The 18,935-nt window shown below is 44.7% G+C and overlaps 1 protein-coding gene across 1 annotated transcript in view; it reads right to left on the bottom strand.

Moving 5' to 3' along the window:
• Positions 1-12,817: 12,817 nt before the first annotated feature.
• Pkd1l1 (polycystin 1 like 1, transient receptor potential channel interacting) overlaps positions 12,818-18,935 on the bottom strand; it is a 108,318-nt gene continuing 102,200 nt past the window's right edge. Inside the window, exons 49-51 of the mRNA XM_059275330.1 lie at positions 17,132-17,362; positions 13,758-13,919; positions 12,818-12,982 (exon numbers count right to left, since the gene is read on the bottom strand). Of these exons, the coding sequence (XP_059131313.1) occupies positions 12,824-12,982; positions 13,758-13,919; positions 17,132-17,362 (552 nt within the window). The 3' untranslated portion in view covers positions 12,818-12,823. The remainder of the gene's footprint in view (positions 12,983-13,757; positions 13,920-17,131; positions 17,363-18,935) is intronic.

The raw sequence follows: 18,935 nt of genomic DNA, 5'->3' as shown, positions 1-18,935 counted from the left end.
AATGTATTTAATGTGTCTATTTTTCCTCACTTGAAAAATTAAAAAAGAACTGATTTGTGGCAGGAATGTAGAACAGTTTGGAGCTGCAGATTAAAAAAGACATAGAATGACTGGAGGAAAAAAAATGTCGCTTTAATGATGCCTAAAGATATTCTGGTATACTCATGCATTGGTGCCTAGCTCAATTGTCATCAGAGAGGTTCACCCAGCAACTGATGGAAACAGATGCAGACCCATAGCCAAACGTTAGTCAGAGCTCGGGGAATCCTGCAGAAGAGGAGGAGGAAGGATTGTGAGATTGCCAGAGGAGTCAAGGATACCACAAGAAAACTCACAAAATCAAATAACCTTGGCTTGTAGGGGCTCACAGAGACTGAATTGAAAACCAGGGAGCCTGTATGGGACTGACCTAGACCCTCTGCATAAATGTTACAGTTGTGTAGCTTGGTCCTCTTGTGAGACTCCTAACAGTGGGAACAGGGCCTGTCTCTGACTCTTACTTGCTTTTGGGACCTTATTCCTCATACTGGGTGCCTTGTCTAGCCTTAATACACGGGGAGGTGCTTAGTCTTACTGCAACTTGATATGCCATATTTCGTTGATATCCATGGGAAACCTGCCCTTTCCTGAACAGAAACTGAGGAGGAGTGCATTGGGAGTGGGACAGAGTTGGGTGGGTGTGGCCAGATGTAAAACAAATAAAATAAAATAAAATAAAATAAAATAAAATAAAAGACATAGAATGTTGTAAGCAGAGACTAATTGGCCGTTTTGGTGAGAGTGAGGAATACCACCATGATGATAGCATTGTGGAAGTCAAGGCCAGACTCATGGGGCTCCAGAAGAAAGCAAGGACTCTATTGGAAATCAAAAGAGAGACCACTGTGTTACACTCTGGCAAAGAATCTGGCTACATACTGCTCGTGTTCTGACATTTGAGTGAAGGTGAATTTAAAAGAATTGATGGAGGAAATTCAAAAGAGCATAGTATATAAACATAGCTCAATGTGCTTAATCTAAGTGAGAGTGAGGATTCAAAGCAAAAAGCAGAGCGGAAAGATATGAGTGATATGCAGTTTGTCCAGGAAAAAAGTGTGAATGTATTTAAGGTTTTAGATCAGGAGGGTGCTGACAAAGACATTGTAATTATTAGGGAGAATAGTCCCATTGAAGAGAAACAGTTCACTTTGCACTGGGACAATAGCTAAGGATTCCTGGTGGCAGATCTCACACTTGGGAGACTCCAGGTGTAAAACTGGAAATCTAATCTAAATACTTTTGTTTAAAGAGAGTTCCTGAGAGATAGAGCCTTGGGGCACAGCAGCTTAAATAGCACCTCCTGAGGAAGTACTTTCCCTGACCAAGCAGGCGGCCTCAAAGCACTTTCCCTGACCAAGCAGGCGGCTCAGTGGCTGCTGTAGCCATGGCCCCAGGGCACCAGGCCGTGTCTCAAGCTGGAAGCACAACCTGGCATTGGTCCCATGGTGCTGACTTTGGAGGTATGTACAATGTAGGAGTTACAGGGTCACGCAGACTTGTGATGAGGCTTCAGGAAAAGCTGGCAAGGCCAGGCAATGTACAGCAAGGTCAGAGTTCCCACAGAGATGTCAAGAGAGATCACCGTGTGAAGCTGTAAAGGTGAAGCCCACGTTGCAATGTGTATCCCAGGATGTTGGGAATGTCAGAATCATGGGACACTGTCAAGACACCAGGCAGATTCAGTCCAAGAGAGCCCATGTGTGCTGCAGGAAGAGGGATGTAGGTGCAGGCCTTTTGGAAGCCAGATGATGCCCATCACAAATGCTAGGTGCTAGGTGAAGCTATAAGGCTTGGTGTTTGTCTTGCTTTGGTCCTGTCTGTCTTCTGTTGTGCCCTCGTTCCTCCCTGGAATGGGAATGCTTACTTTGTGCCATTGAAGAACTTTGTAATTTGTTTTCTACTTTGAGCAGCTAGAACCCAAGATTTATCTGTGCTCAGTGTGTGTCTGTCTGCAAGAGAGACAGGTAACCACATTGCTAATTTGTAGATCTATGTCTTCTGAGAATTTCACTTTCAGGATTGGCCCCTGTGTTGTAAAGGTGGCCTCCAACCCTGTGGAACTTACAGAACTCGGCCCTTCCCCTGATTTTCAAGGCCCTTGTCTTCTTGAAGTAGATCAACTCTGAATGCAAGGCAAGACTTAAGGTTTGGGGAAGAATTTTACCAAAGAACAATCATGACCTCATTTTAACAACAATAACAACAACAACATCAGTAACAAAAGATGTTCAATGAACAAGTTCTTCTCAAGTGATGAAATCAGGACTTCTTGTCCTGTGGAGAGAATCTCAAGTCATTGAAAACATATTCTTTCCTAGCCTTAGGTCAATGAAGAACCCAAGAGAACTCAAAATAGACCATGGTCTCGCCCCAGCACAAATGTTTCTATTTATTTTTGGGCTCATTGGCAAATGTGCTTCCAGAAGGAATGGGAACTAGACCTTGTTGACAGCAGACAGTTTGCCAATGTTTTCCTAGCAAGGCAGATGGGGTACATGTTCTGTCCAGGAGCACCCATCACATCAAGTCATAATGGCAGTGTGTGCTGGTAACACAGTCCTCTGTGGCCACTGGCTGGCCGAGTTTCCTATACCAATGTATCTATGGGATACAGACTAACTAAACACTGCTGAGTGTTTCATGGCAAAAAATATGCTGAAATGCATATTATGCTTTTAAGGAGCACATTGTTGGCTCACTAAACCATAACATCACTCAAAGTGGCTTACAGTTCAAGCAGCTTGTGTCTCTGTGCCTTGGTCAGCTTGTCCTCCCATATCTGCTTATGGATACAGACACATTCCTGTAATCTCATAGAATTCAGGGATCTGAAGCTTCCAAAATGACTCCAACTTACAGAATCTGAAAGGGCAAGACTCTGCCCTCCCTCCTTTACTCAAGAGCTTAATGGCATGGAAACACGTGTTTTAGGGCCACAGGTGAGGCTGGAATCTTACGAGGTGGAAATGAGAGCAGTTCAGGATGCCCAGCAGCTGCTGGGGCTCAGCAGGTATCTTGTGTGGAGTGTTCACCTTGCAAACACAGCTGGGGAGAGGATGGCCAGGAGCTGGAGAAACCTGATGTCTAGTACAGTCTTGTCTTTACTGTCATTCTCCTGTCCACTGGGAAAATCACAAATATTTTAAATTAATTTCTCAGTTAATACAAAGCCCTCCCACCAATAGTTCTTGCTGGTACTAGGCTGGGATGGTTTTGTTCAGCACCTACATGGCAGCTCAGAACCATTTGTTACTCCAGTTCTGGGGATCTGATGCCCTCTTCTGGCCTCTGTGGGTACTGCGCGCACACACACACACACACCACACACACACACACACACACACACACATACACACTCACCACTCAGGCATACACATATGCACATAAAAGAATAAAAATTTAAAAGTATGTGGGTCACATTGTGTGTTCGCTTCTGTACTTCTGGGCCTGCTCTGAGACCTGTGTCTGCCCCTTCCCAGTGTCACCCAGTCAACACTACTGCGGTTATATGTAAACTACAGCTCCTTCCTGTGCCAGGCACCAAATTCCTCCCTCTTGACTATGACTCAGCATCTAAGGAACCAGCTACCTGTAAGAGTCACCGTTGTGTCATCCAGAGATTTTGAAACAGGAGACTTGGGCCCTGCAGGGCAAAGGGTGTTGATGTGTGAAACACATCCTGAACTTTCTTTTCTTTTCTTTTTTTTTTTTAGTTTTTCAAGACAGGGTTTCTCTGTGTAGCTTTGCATCTATCCTGGAACTCTCTTTGTAGCCCAGGCTTGCTTCGAACTCAGGTCCACCTGCCTCTGCCTCTGCCTCCAGAGTGCTGGGATTAAAGGTGTGCACCACCACCGCCTGCATTCCTGAACTTTCTAACCGTTTTCTTGCTCTTGTGAGGCAGCAGGACCAGGATGATGGGGAAAAACACCACTAGTGTTTGCAGGATACAAAAAGAGACTATGCAAGAAAGAAGCCACATGACCACAAATGTCTGGAAAACTACTCAACTCATACCTACTTAAAAAAAAAAAAAAAAAAAAAAAAAAAAAAAGACTTTCTAAGGCCACAACTTGATCAAGGCCAAGGGCTAGTGTATTCATAATTTTCACTAGTTCTACTGTAAGGAAAACCTACAGTAGTGAGAGAAGCTAAGGAAACTGTCAATGGGAATAGATTTGTACAACTTCATTCTACATTTTCCCAAATACTGAAAAGCAGATAAAATAATCCCGGCATCATCTCAGTGACTGGTGACATGTGAGGCTGTGGCACCCCCTCATACGCTACCTGTAAACTGGAGTCTCTATCTTCCATGTAAGACAAACCCAGCGCGAGGCTGGATGAGTGAGTATACATGACCCCGGGACTGGAGATACCTTGCATCTGTTCCGATTTTCCTTTTCCTTGGTCTTACTTAAAACCAAGTAATCACCAACCTGCCATGGGATAGCAAATCACTCTGGGCATGCCCGCTATGGTGACGTCAGCACAGAAGGCCTTGGGGCACTCCTTACCACCGTGGACACTGGCTGCCAAACGGCTAGAGAAATGGAGTTGTTGTTTTCCCAACAGTGCTGTGTGGGTGACATGGCTGACATGGTGTGTCTTAGGGGGTTCCCATGTGATTTACAAGGATCCTGGCCTCACAGGCCACCACATACATCTCCGTGTTCTGTTACTTTTGAGGCCCTGTGAATACTCTTTGGCAACCATGTAGTGCTTAGAGAAAAGACCCCTCAATTCCTATTGAAAATTGCCACTTTAGTGAAAGAAATTAATGTTTGAGTATTGTCCAGTCTTATCCAGGGTAAAAAAAAAAAAAACAAAAACAAACAAACAAACAAAAAACAACTGAGATATCACTTCTCATATCATCAAGCACTAGGGCTCAAATATCATTCTCTGTTTAAAAAATATTATGGGGGGCTGGAGAGATGGCTCAGAGGTTAAGAGCACTGACTGCTCTTCCAGAGGTCCTGAGTTCAATTCCCAGCAACCACATGGTGGCTCTCAACCACCCGCAATTAGATCTGGTGCCCTCTTCTGGCCTGCAAAGACACATGCAGGCAGAACACTGTATATATAATAAATAAAATAAACCTAAAAAAAAAAAGCAAACAAATAAAAAATATTATGTGTGAGTACATGTGTGTGAGTGTATAAGTGTGTGACTGTATGAACATATATGTGTGTGTGTATGATTGTGTTTATGGATATACGTGTGTATGTGCTGAATGCATAAGCATGCTCGTGTACCACCTTAAATGTGGAAGTCAGAGGACAACTTGCAAAAGTTGGTCCTCTCCTTGCGAACTCAGGGACTGAACTCAGGTTGCCTGGCTTAGTAGCAAGTGCTTTTACCAACCGAGATAGCTTGCCGGTCCCAAGTATCACTTTTATAAAAGCTTTACAGACTAAAAGGAGAAAGTGGAAAAAAATATGTGAATGTTTTGTTTTCCTTTTATCAAATTAGTGGGATTCCTGGGAACACTGGAATCAATATGAAACTGTGTGACCCTTGTCTTTAGTGATCTACACTTGCACAAGTGTTTGTGATGAGAGATTTCCTCCCCAAAGGAAAACGTTGAAGTGCTAATCTTCAATGTCCAGAAATTATGGCTTTGAGGGAAGTGAGACGCATTCACCGCAGTGAGCTCTAATCCAGCACAACCACGTCTGTACAGAAAGAGAAAACCTGACCGTGAAGAAACACAGATGGGGAGAATGCCAATTAGAATTAGGTCACCCCAAGCCAGGGGATGCTGAGAAGCTAGGAAAATGGCCAGGCAAGCTCTTTCCTCCGGGGTCATGGACCTCAGGTCTCCAGACTGTGAGACATCATATTTCTGATTGTGGAATTTGTTACTGCACTCCAGTGAACTAATACAGCCCTTTTATGCAGTATTTGGGAACAATCATTATTGAAGGGTTTTTTTTTTTTTTTCTTTCTCAAAGCCGATGAAACAGAAACTGCTTCAAAAAGCAGCCGGCTCAAAGCACATTCCAATCCTGCAAAATTCAAAGATTCCAGTCCCGTGACCCACCCCCCACTAGAGAGAAGGCAGCTTTTGTAAATAAATTCCATGCTCACAGTGACACAGAAGCTCTGGTCTATATCCAGTGTCACCAATGCTGGACTAGCACCCATCCAAAGAAGGGGGTGTGCATACCAGTATTTCAACTTTGCTGGCACTTGTGTGCCAGAAAGGGGATAAATCAGGAGCTGCAGAACATTTCTCCCTGTGCAGCCACCTCAGCAGACCCAGCGTGGAAGTCGAGAATGCTTATCTCAGAAGGCTCTCTGCTTCAGCGTCTATGGCTGCGTTTTACGTTTCTTGCACTCCTGATACACCCAAGAGTCGTAAATCACATCTAAGCTGTTCTATTAAGTTTAACAAGCTTTTCTTGTGATGTCCATCCAAGAAAAAAAAATATACCAAGATATACTAAAAAATATAGAAAAACTTAAGGGGAAAAATGTCTTCTAAGAACTATTAAAACTATTGTTCACCACGGTGACCCCGTCTTTGTGCAGTATATGAGCTTGAGCAACACAAGAGACTCTTTCAAAAAGCTTTTCAGTGGGAAATCATTTCAAACTTAAAAAAAAAAAAGCTATAAGAACAAGCCCAAAGTTCTTGCAAATCCTGCCCTTGAAGTTGCCCATCAACCTGTGCCCTGTTTGACTTAGCTTTGGGCTCTTTCCAGCCATAGGCGCTGTCTGTCACGTTCTGCTTGCTAATCAGTTTACTAAGCATGGACTGTGTGTGTCTGCAGAAGCACAGGAACAGAGAGTACAAGGATTGGGATGTAACCCTGTCAGCACGGGCAGAACCAGGACAGGAATCCAGGTGGGAAGATCATTTTTACTGGAATCTGGGAACACAGTGGTCCCACATCTTGGGAAGGGTTGGGTGCATTCTTCCTAGAAGCCTTTCCATTTCATTCCATGACTGCAATGTTAGTGGCCCCTTTCCGTTTCAGGGAAGAAGCACGTCATACCCAGATCTAAAGGAGCACAAAAGCCGCCCAGATTATTGCTCATCTTTCCAAGATCCTTATTTTCTGGGATTGGGAATTACATCTTCCTGGCGGACACAGCTCATTTTCAGAGTTTCAATATTGCTCACCATTGCCTCGTCAGTCCCCAGAGTGGTGACACATGAATGAACCTTGACACTCCTTTTTAGTAGTCTACATTAAACCCATATAGAGAAAGAAGACTATGTCCATATTAACTCCGTTTGCCTTGCTCAGCTGCCCTATGGGGAGTGACGCAGTGCTCTTTGTCCTAGGGAGGACATGTGGTATGAGGCTGCACTATGTGCCCATAGTCCCCACTCTGTAGCGGAATGAATCACGGTCAACAGTAGCTCAGCAGTGGGACCTTGAGACTTCTCCGCCTATGTCCGAAGGAGCAGGGCCATCCATGTTTTCCTCATGTGAGGGCTGGGATGGATTTATTTGAACCACAGCCTGCCTCACCCTCCAGGATTCCAGTTCAGTGTGTTAAATTACCTTGTACCCACCGTTAAGATTACACTGAATGACTGAAGGGGAACTTTGTGGAAGCCAGCTGTCAGCACGAAGTCTCTCTAGCAGTGGTTCTCAACCTTCCTAGTCCTGAGGCCCTTTAATACAGCTCCTCACGTTGCAGTGACCCCCCCAACCATAAAATTATTTTGCTGCTACTTCATAACTGTAATCCTGCTGTTATGAATCGTAATGTAAATATCTGTTATGTGACCCCCTCTGGGGTTGTTGTGACCCACAGGTTGAGAAGCACTGCTCTAGACAGAGGCTTGCTGTGAAGCTGGGTGTTCTCAATCATCCACATGGTACCTACCTCCCAAACTGGCAGAGTTAAGGGAAGAAGATGCAAGAAATGAACAGCAACCCCCAGAATTCAAGTTCATAGCACGACCCTGCCTGAAAACAGAGCCATTGGCTTCTGCACAGGAGTATTTTCTGTAAGCGCAGGTGGCCCGTGCATCATCCCCCAGATGTGGAACATTAACCCAGATTTTCCACCTACAAAAACCTTCTCTACTTCCATCCTTGCAGAAGGAGCTAAGTAATTACACTTTTTAAAAAAATCTGTGTTGGGGACGGAAGCCAGGGTCTTATGCATGCTAGACAGGTGCTCTATGGAGGATCTGCACCCCGCTTGAGCAGGTCAGCTGTGCCCTGAGATAAAGTGCCCCCTTCTGGCTGACTCATCCTGCCTTAATTGTATTCACGAAAGCAAGTCGAGAGTAAATTTTATGGGGCAAAGCCCCCACAGCATCTCCCAATTGCCCCTGCAGACTCAGGTCTGGCTAGCTCCTGCAGAGAAGGGGCAAGCTGAGGGGTGAGGGGCCTGGGCCCCAACAAGAAATGGAGCAGGAACTTTTCTTTGACTGTGGGTGGAGGTAGCTAAGAGGCAAGGGCTAGCCAAGAATCACAGAATGAGCAATGAGCCAGGGGCGAGAGGAGGCGGTGGGCGGTGGGCCTGGCAGCCACAGCGTTCTGCTGCCGTGAGTCACTTAAGCACAAAGAACAATGCAATTTGCAGGTGGTTAGTGATAGCTCCAGGCAGCCATTCCTGCTATTTTAGAGAGATATCAATCTTAATTATTATTGGTTAAGATGAAAAACAACTGCCCTGGAGTTAGGATAATCAAATGGATCCTTTCCTTGGTCTCCATCACACAAAGGGGAGTCTGTTCTGCAAAACCCAGTTGGGCTTGGCCTGCTCGGGGACCACTGACACCTAGCTCCTTCCCAGAAAGACAGCTAACTTGTGCTGCAGAACCTGGGTGCTGCAGGCATTGGCAAACCCAGCTACGGTGGCCTTTGTGTAATACGCTTTGGATAAATGTCTCATAAAGTGACTGTTCGGAAAACAATTGCATTTTCCAGTGGGAGGAAAGTAAAATGGACGATTGTGGTAGTGCCAAGTACTTCATGTCACACAAGAACAGCTTGTCCTTGGGGCACAGATTACAAGTATGAGCCTTTGCCGTCTCTGGCATGAGCATTGCAGAGTGTTAGGAAACCGCCATGGATTCTGATGCAGAGAGAGTGTGGAGGGGCTCACAAGAGCACACGTTATGCACATGGAAACTGCTCAGACACACTTGCAATTCTGGCCCTTAGAGTCATGACGTAGATGTCCACAAGTGTGCTTATAGCGGACTGTGGGAGGAGGTTTATATTTTAGAAATGCTTCAGTGGGAACTAGAGAAACAGCTCTGGCTAGAGTTCTTGCCTTAACTCTGTCCACAAAAACAACTCAAGTGCACTTGAGGTCCCTAGCTGGAGACCCAGAACCACTGAAAAATGTCTTTGTGGGATTTTTGAATGAACAATCTTCTGGTTTTTCTTAATCTTAGTGAAAGTGCCTCTGATGTACCCCTAGTGATCTGTACACATGAAGATCTGTTGTACCTCTAGTGGACTGTATGCATGGAAAGCTAATATACCCCAAGTGGGCTGTATACATGGAGATCTGATGTAACCCTAGTGGTCTATATACATGAGATCTGATGTACCCCTAGTAGACTGTATACATGAGATCTGATGTACTCTTAGTGGACTGTATACATGGAGAGCTGATGTACCCCTAGTGGACTGTATACACGAGATCTGATGTACCCATAGTGGTCTGTATACATGAGATCTGATGTACCCATAGTGGTCTGTATACATGAGATCTGATGTACTTCTAGTGGACTGTATACACGAGATCTGATGTACCTCTAGTGGACTGTATACACGAGATCTGATGTACTCCTAGTGGATTGTATACACGGAGATATCTTATTTAGGGTTGATCCCTTTTAAAAGAGTGCTTTAGAAATTAGGAAGAGGCATTAGATTTCACTAAATACAACTGTGGGGAAAGTCAAATGATACTTTACTCCTGTCTTGGTAAAGAGCATTAATATTTTTTAATACTAAAAGTAGCCTTGATTTAAACTCATGATCGTGGAACATTATTCTTTGAATCTGCTGCTGGATCTTACGTGCTAATGTTTTATTTATTTATTATTTTTTTGGTGTCAAAATAAGTAGGACTAGTAGTTTCTGAAGTTTGGGATCTTTGCATAGTTTTTAATCAATGTACTTCTTGTTTCAGGACAAGACATTTGAAAGATTTCCTTTGGTGTGTTGCAGAACAGTGTGCAGGCACTCTGGCCTTAGCCTTTTCGAAGGAGTGTGAACTTCAGTTGCTCCACATCTGGCTGGTGGTTTCAGAGGGTGGCCATGCAAACTCTGCTTCCGTTTCTCTCTTTTCTGGTCAATTTAGCTGTGTTGGATTACAGACAGCCAGTTTGTCTCCCAGAGTTTTTATTGTCACCCAGTTTCCCCAATGTGTTTCCTACTCCCCCTTTGTATTTTATATGTTGGCGTTCACTGTCACCATCGTATTCAGCTGTAGGAGAGCTGGTGGCTTACAAGTTTGTCTCCACTGGATCACTTTATCTTGCTGTTGGCTTTGCTCAATTGTGCTTCATGTTTATGATTTCTGCCCTCCTGCTTTGCTGAGTGCATGTAAATCTTGCTGATGAACCGGGTGGAATGTAGACTGTTTCCTCAGTTAGCTGCCTCTGTGAGTACTGATTTTTTTTTTTTTTTTCCCGAGACAGGGTTTCTCTGTGTAGTTTTGGTGCCTGTCCTGGATCTCGCTCTGTAGACCAGGCTGGCCTCAAACTCACAGAGATCCGCCTGGCTCTGCCTCCCGAGTGCTGGGACTAAAGGTGTGCACCATTGCTGCCGCCTGGCATGAGTACTGATTTAATAGTGCACACCAGCCTTGGTTCTGCTCTCTCAGCCTCAGGTCTCATGGCACAGACATTCATATGGTTCTCTTTCTTCCAAAGGTCTGTTAGGAACTTTTCAGTTTTTGCATGTCACAGAGGTTGTAGGAGCTGCTTATTCTACACATGCGCCTGCTTGCTTTTTAAGTTTGTCATGCAGTTGACCACTGTATTTCTTATTCTCAAAAATTAAACTTTTCCTTTCATGTGTCCCACATTTGCTGATATGAGCCTTTAAATCATTTTAATAATTAGTATAATAATTAGTAAAGCAGAGCAGCTTTTTAAGCTTTAAATCATGTAGAAGCAGATAGTGATGCCATCTAGACAGCAATAGAATGATGATCTTACTTTAAGTCTAGTAACTAATTCTGTTATGTTTGACTCCAGATTTAACCCACTTTTTTTTTAAACCCTGGGATAGAATTCCTTTTTAGATATACAGATAATCCCTGACTTACGATGATTAAAAAGTACAATTTTTCAGTGTTAAGGTGATGGTTCAGAGTTCAAAGATAGAAAGGTAGTACTATCCTTGCAAAGGATTCAGGTTCATTTCTCAGCACCAGCATTTAGTGGCTCACACGTGCCTGTAAGTACCGTTCCAGGGGATCTGACTGTCAAAGCCTCAAACTCACAGAGATCCGCCTGGCTCTGCCTCCCGAGTGCTGGGACTAAAGGTGTGCGTCATCGCTGCTGCCTGGCGTGAGTACTGATTTAATAGTGCCTGGTCTCCACAGGCACCAGCACACACATAGTGCACATAAACACACATACACATAAAAATAGATGATAGATGGATGGATGGATCGAGATAGACAGACAGATAGATGATAGAAAGAAAGAAAGAAGAAAGGAAGGAAGGAAAAAAGAAAGAAAGAAAGAAAGATAGATAGATAGATGATTGATAGATGATAGATCTTTTCAGAAATGATGGTGTACTCTGTAGAGACTATACCCAGAATTGCAGATCCTGACTGGTCTAGTGGGACCTGGTCCTGTGCCATAATATGTTGCTAATTCTGCCATTCAGCAGTCCTGGTGAATCAAATGCCTTTCTGTGCCCCATATTTCAAGTTCCAGTGGGATTTTTAGGATGTAGCCCCATTGTCAGTGGAGAAATATCTGTATAGACCTAGATCTTTATCCTCCCCTGACTTACAGCTCTCTTTCAGATTTCTCTGTCCATTATTATTCCTAAAATAATTTTAACTTTTTTCAAAATTCCTTTCACTGTTTTCTCAGACCCTCATCCTTTGCTTATTTTCTTGCAAATCGATTTCTATTCTTCTCTTCACTGTGTATAGAAATGCATTTCTCTACATCTGTGGATATAGAGAAACTTCTTTCTCCATTGTCTACTTATTCTTTTCTTATTTCATCTTTGTGCTCTTTCTTCTTAGCTTTGTACTCCACTTTCAAAGCAGGATTTTCTTCACTGAGCTATTTTACATGAGAGAACACCTTGCTTGCCATCGTCGTCTTTTTGTGGCAATTGCTTTTTAGATGTGTGCTCCTTTGCCCTCTCCTTTGATTGGCACCTCCAGATGTGCTAATATGGAGCCCTGTGCATGCTCTTGCATATGGCAGCATCCACACGAACATCTTTCCCTCTCTGTTCTAATCCTCAGTGCACTCAGCAGGCTTCTTAGAATTGCCAGTCACATTCTATGCTAAAAGACATCCCTCATCTCCGGGAGATGCACTTTCCATTTCTGTTTCTCAGGCTCTTTATTGATTACAATTGTAATGGGAAATGATGGGGCAGATAGATATCCACGGCACCATGGAAACTTGGAGTCTTGCCTTACATTTTAAATAATTTAAGCAATTCTGGCCAGAGCACATCTTTCCACTAATATTATTTTTAGAGGGTTTCTTATACAAATCCATCTCATGATTTCAAACCACCCTTGGAATATAAAAACTGCTGTGTAGAAAGTTAATGAAAATAATTTGCATAGTCTTACCCCAGAATCTTGTTACACTGAATTGCCAACTGAAGGACTATCCACCGCCATTGACTCCCCTGTCCTCTTCCAGTGTTTTTCTAGGATAGAAAGCTCTAGGCTGTCAGACAAACCATCAATCTTCACCAGAAGTTCATCCAATAGGCTGGAAAATTCATCCAGGTAATAATTCTGAAGGGAAGAAAACTAGATTAATAAATGAATACAAGAATGCAATGTTTTTCTTTTTCCCTCTTTATGTGAATTATTTAGTGATGTCAACTTAAGAAAATTTTCATTATGCCTTAAAATACCTTGGACACAGAAGTTAGAAGACCCGGGTGCTGGTCCTGTTTCTCTCTGTCTGTCTTGGTTCCTTCATTTCTGGTGTGCACACACTGCTTCATTCATAAGTGTTACAGCTAACAGTGCTTTGACAAAGAACCACTGAATGAATCTGAAGGCAATCATGGGCACATGACGGGCAGTAAGCCCTATCCAAACACAGTGCAGTGACTGCTTCTGTCGGCCTCAGGACTGCACGGAATGCTATATAAACAGCAGTCATGGATGACAGCTGAGAATTCACTGTGAAAATACCTAGGTTTGACTTGTTTGCATTAGTGTCTGGAGTGCCCAACCCAAAGTGCCAAGGACTCCATGGTTTGGGGAGAAGTTTTGGTCTGACAGCAAGTGCCAGAAGCAAGCGGGTAACTCAAGAAAAACCGGAGACTCTACCTTCTCAACTGTATAGGATGATTATAGAGATGTAGAAAGCAGTGACGGAGACTGCCAACCCTGTGAGTTCTTTAGTGTTTCAAGGGAAGATTCTGTGAGATTCACTAGGGCTGAGAACTAATTTTGAGCCTTTGTAGTAATAGCTGGCACAGAATCACCATGGTGCTCTCATTGCAGAAAGCAAGCCTTCCTGGGGCACTGCTCACTGCTCCAAGGTCCCCCAGCTTACATGGTCCGCAGCCACCTCAGTCTCTTCCAGAGTTGTTGTTTCCAGCCCCAGAAGGGTGAGGACTTTGTGCCAGGCATAAACAGCAACATTGTTAAGTGTCACGAGAGATTTTCTATGAAAAGACTTTCTTTTTCGGAAAAAAGTCAGGAGGGAAGCCCTCAGCTGGAGGAGAGAGAGAGAAAAAAAAAGGAGAGAGAGAAATTCTGTGTTATCAAGCTATGGAATGATTGCTAATTTGATAAACTATGATGTGAATATTACATCTGCCGTTGCTGCTTAAGGACTTCTCAGGAAGCTTGACAAAACAAAATTATGGAAACAGCACTCACGCGTGGAACTACAGTTTGAGCTCGGCAGTGAAAATGTATCTTACTATGAAGCACGCTGGTATTGTCTCACGGTGGTGTTCCTGTGTATGACACAGCATCTCAGCTGGAGTGTGGGTCTGTGTCTGAGAGGCAGGAAGGAATCAAAGACTCAGCAGGCTGCTGCGTCCTCCTCATGTGTGCTAAAAAGACGAGCCAACACTGTGCCCTGGATATGAGTCCCTAGGTTATTTATTTCCTCACTGCTGACTGAAACATGTTAGTTCACGTCCCATTTATTTTGGAAAATAGCTCAAACAAGCAAAATTTTTAGCCATTTGGAGTCTGTCTGCTTTGGACGCCCTGGAGAACCTCACGTGGTGATGTCCATTGAAATAGAGAAGCTGTACTGACAGGCCCCAGAAGCCCAAGCTTACAAACTCACTGACCCAGAGCCTCCTTCCCACTACTGCTGCTGAGCCACACCCTCTGAACATGTCAGTACCCCTCCCGAAGACCCCCCTTCCCTCTCTCCTAGATTTCCATCACCTGACTCTGCTATAGCCTGTGTGTGTTGGGGGGGGGGGTTCCCTACAATGTAAGGGGCTTCTGTTATGTGGAAATAAGTCAAAACATCTCTCAAAAAATGTCTCCGTGTGTTGTTGTCTCTCATGGGCATAACTTTGATCTTGATCATCCCTTGAATCCCTTCAACCCCTGGCAGAACTGTGTGGGGACACCAAGAGCTGGAGCATAGACAGCTGACAGATGGGCACATATATCTGCATGTCTGAGGGCCGACTTTAAACCACGGAAGTCATGTTAAACAACAAAAGAAGCTGGGTGTGGTGGTGCAGGTGTTTAATCCTGGTACTCAGGAGGCAGAGGCAGGCAGATCTCTGAGTTCAAGGCCAGCCTCCTCTCAGAATGAGTTCCAGGACAGCTAGGGCTACACAGATAAATCCCGCCTTGAAAAACCAAACCAAACCAAGCCAAAACTGGGCATGGTGATACACGGTTTTAATTCTAATGCTTAGAAGCAAAAGATAGTGAATTCCTAGATTTTACTGGCTAGCCAGTATAGCTTCCTTGGTGGGTTCCAGCCCAATGAGGGGCTTTAGCTTAAGAGTTGTTTTTTTTTTTTAAAGGTAGTTTGTGAGAAATGACATCAAAGGTATCCTCTGGCCTCCAAAGGCAAGCATACACACACACACACACACACACACACACACACACACACACACACACACACATTCTTTTTTTTTTTTTTTTGGTTTTTCGAGACAGGGTTTCTCTGTATAGCTTTGCGCCTTTCCTGGGACTCACTTGGTAGCCCAGGCTGGCCTCGAACTCACAGAGATCCGCCTGCCTCTGCCTCCCGAGTGCTGGGATTAAAGGCGTGCACCACCACCGCCTGGCTACACACACACATTCTTATTGGTACTTCTCATTCCATACTTAAAATGGATGGATGGAAAGAGAGTTAGTTAAATGAGTGGGCCAGTGAATGTATTAGTGGGTCAACAGATGGATGACGGGTAGCTAGGTAATGATAAATAGTTGGCTGGGAGGGTAAATGTTGTTTTGTTTTGCTCTTTTACTCTTTGGGAAACCTACAACCCAGCTCCCAAATAAATATACATGGAGGCTTATTCTTGCTTATGCATGCCTGGTTTTAGCTTGGCTTGTTTCTAGCCAGCTTTTCTTAAACTATCCCATCTACCTTTTGCCTCTGGGCTTTTATATTTCTCTATTCTATATACTTTTTCTTTACTTCTTACTCCGTGGCTTGCTGTGTAGCTGGTGGCTGTCCCCTGGTGTTTTCCTCTCCTTCCTTTCTTGTTCCTTGATCTTCTCTTTCCAGATTTCTCCTCCTATTTATTCTCTTTTCCTGCCAGCCCCACCTATCCATTCTCCTGCCTCGCTATTGGCCATTCAGCTTTTTATTAGACCAATCATGTGTTTTAGACAGGCAAAGTAACACAGCTTCACAGAGTTAAACAAATGCAACATAAAAGAATGCAACACATCTTTGCATCATTAAACAAATATTCCACCACATAAACAAATGTAACACATCTTTAACTAATATTCTACAACAGGTAAGTGGTTAGGATGAAAGAAGGAATGAAGGATGGATGGATGAATGGAAAGCAGTGAGCAGGGAATGTGGACCATTGAAAGGAGCTAAGAGCACCAGTCTGAGTGCTGTCAGGGTATGGGCATATGTAGCCACTTATTACTATTAAACTATTAATGAGAACATCTTATGAAACAAAGAATTTGAAGTCATTGAGAAAGCAATGACCAATTCCTTTAACTTGTATTGAGCTTCACCATGCGCCAGGAACTACCCTGGGAAGGTAGAGTTCTTGTTATGGCTGCCTTTGAACATGGCTAGAATTAAAAGGGAGACAGAAAGGACTACCTAGGCCCCTGACTTGATGAGGTCTGCTTAGAGTTTAAGGGGAGAACCAGCTGGCTGGGACCGTGTTTGTGAAAGTGTCACACTGAACACCATCTTTTAAAAATGAGTAGGGTGGGCCGGGCGGTGGTGGTGCACGCCTTTAATCCCAGCCCTCAGGAGGCAGAGGCAGGCAGATCTCTGTGAGTTCGAGGCCAGCCTGGTCTACAGAATGAGTTCCAGGTTAGCCAGGACTGTTTCACTGAGAAAACCTGTCTCGAAAAACAAAAAACAAACAAACAAACAAAAAAAAAAAAAAAAAAAAAGAATAGGGTGTACACAGGAGGGATTCAGTAGAAGCAGCCTGAGATCAAGTCGAGGGTGAGAAGAGATGTAAGTCAGTAAGTAGGGGAACAGGAAGGCAGTGTCCTGAGGAGGAGTAGCTGTGGTCTTGCTGGACTGTTCTCAGTGAAGGGAGAGCTCCCCCTCGAAGGGCAGATCAGATAGATCCGGGGGGAGGGTTTATCTTATATTCCCATGAGATCTGGCCAGGGCAGTTTGGACTTGCCTGTCTATGTGGACAGAGATCATTTTATCCTGATAACAGATGAGACCTTTATAAACTTTGACTGTAAGGTCTAGGATGCATCGGGGGATCTACATACCATTCCGAAACACAGCGTTGCCGCCAGCAGAAAGAGGGCCCCAGAGTAACAAGTCACGGCTTGATGGTCAGACTCCAAATGATTGTGCAGTGCATCCTTCGGGCTTCTTCCCAGAAACTGAAGCAGCAGCCCAGGAAATGCATCTGTAGGGGTGCTAGGTGATGGCGTCCCGGTGGAGAGCAGGAACTGGCACAAGTGGGAATGGGCCACCAGCAACAGGGTCCCCAACAGCTGCAGGGAGAAAACCCCAGGATGCTGGCCCGTCAACTCTCTTTAAGAAAGAGGGCCATTTGGGGACTTCTAAATGACTTTAAATGGTTAAAAGCTTGGAGAAGGGGATTTTGTGTGCAGCTCGTCTTCCTGGTTTAGGATCTCATCCCAAAGAGGCCAGCCTCCATCAGACCTGCCCCTCTTAGGTCTCTTTCTGTATTTCTACCTCTATCTACACCTTCCAAGTCACTCAGTAGTTCTGAAAAGTGTCCTGTGCTCCCTTCTCTGTTGTCAGAGCTCGTTAAGCTCCATACCCCCATCCTTCCTCCACTGAAGTTTGGGAGACTGTCTTCTGGCCAGGTCACAGTCCATGCACATGAGCCATGTGGGCCTATGATGGATGATTGGCCGTAATGAGGCTCACCCTTTTTGGCCACCTCTGCTACCAGTGACCTGCCCCTTCAATCTTTGGCCATGAGCATCTTGCCTGTAACTGGACTACTCCTATATGGGGCTACTGCTACTATGATGGCCTATACTTGTCTAGCACCCAGCATGGGCTATGTAAAGACAATGACTAAGAAGAATAGGGAAGGGCTACGTAGAGGCAAACTGGTTCTGGTAAGCTTGTGGTCTGGCTGTTAGAGACAGGGACTTGACTTGGGGTCTTAGTTGTAGTATCACCACCGAGTTTGTGTCACACTCTCTACTGAAACCAACACCAGGGCTGACACACTTTCTCAGGTGGGATGTCTGGATGACAGAAGACCATCTTGCTACCTATCTCAGGAACCCCTGGCCTCCATTTGTTTCCCCGGCCCTGCATTTAGAATTCCTTGTCTCTTGCCTGGCACTCATTGAATACCCTCAACTCAAGTGGCTTGGCACACATCTCTGTGGGAATGAGGAGGAAGAAAGCTAGGCTCAGCGTGGTGGGACATGCCTGCAATCTCAGTGCTCTGAGGTGGAGGCAGGAGCATCAGGCATTCAGGGCTCTCATTGGCTGTATAGTGGGTTTGAGACCAGGCTAGGTCACATAAGGCCTGGTCTTGAAACAGAATAAAAAAGGGATGGCAACTTTGTCCAGTGGGTAAAGGGACCTCCTGCCCTAAAATGCCAGTGCCACTGACGGTATCATAACTGACAGTTTAGGGTCAGCTCACGCTGGACTCAGGTCAACAGAAGGATTGCGAGTAGAAAGCCCCAACCAGCAACTCCCTCCAGCAAAGGGGCATCTAGTTCTCTGTTAACACATATCTGGAATAGAACATAGTCCCCATGGTAGCTCCCCACCTCTTCTGCCCCACAAACCACCTCCCAACTCTAACTTCCAGGCCGTTTCCATTCACATGCTCCCTCCCACTGATAATCCTTGTAAAACTGGCAAGACTCTCCCCACCTTTTGCTATTCTCTCTGACCCCCAAGAGACAGCCTTAGCAGTTTTGAATTTCCCCCAAACAAACCTTTCTTCCCACCCACAGAGTGGTCTGATTCAGTGGTTCCACTGTGCCCTGGTTTACATCGCCAAGCCTGATGAACCCACATGATGAGAGAACAGAGAACACTCCCAGGAGCTGTCCTCTGACCTCTGTG

This window comes from Peromyscus eremicus, chromosome 10 (genome assembly GCF_949786415.1).
Source record: "Peromyscus eremicus chromosome 10, PerEre_H2_v1, whole genome shotgun sequence".
NCBI lineage: Eukaryota > Metazoa > Chordata > Mammalia > Rodentia > Cricetidae > Peromyscus > Peromyscus eremicus.
This window is presented reverse-complemented; position numbering and strand designations above follow the sequence as displayed.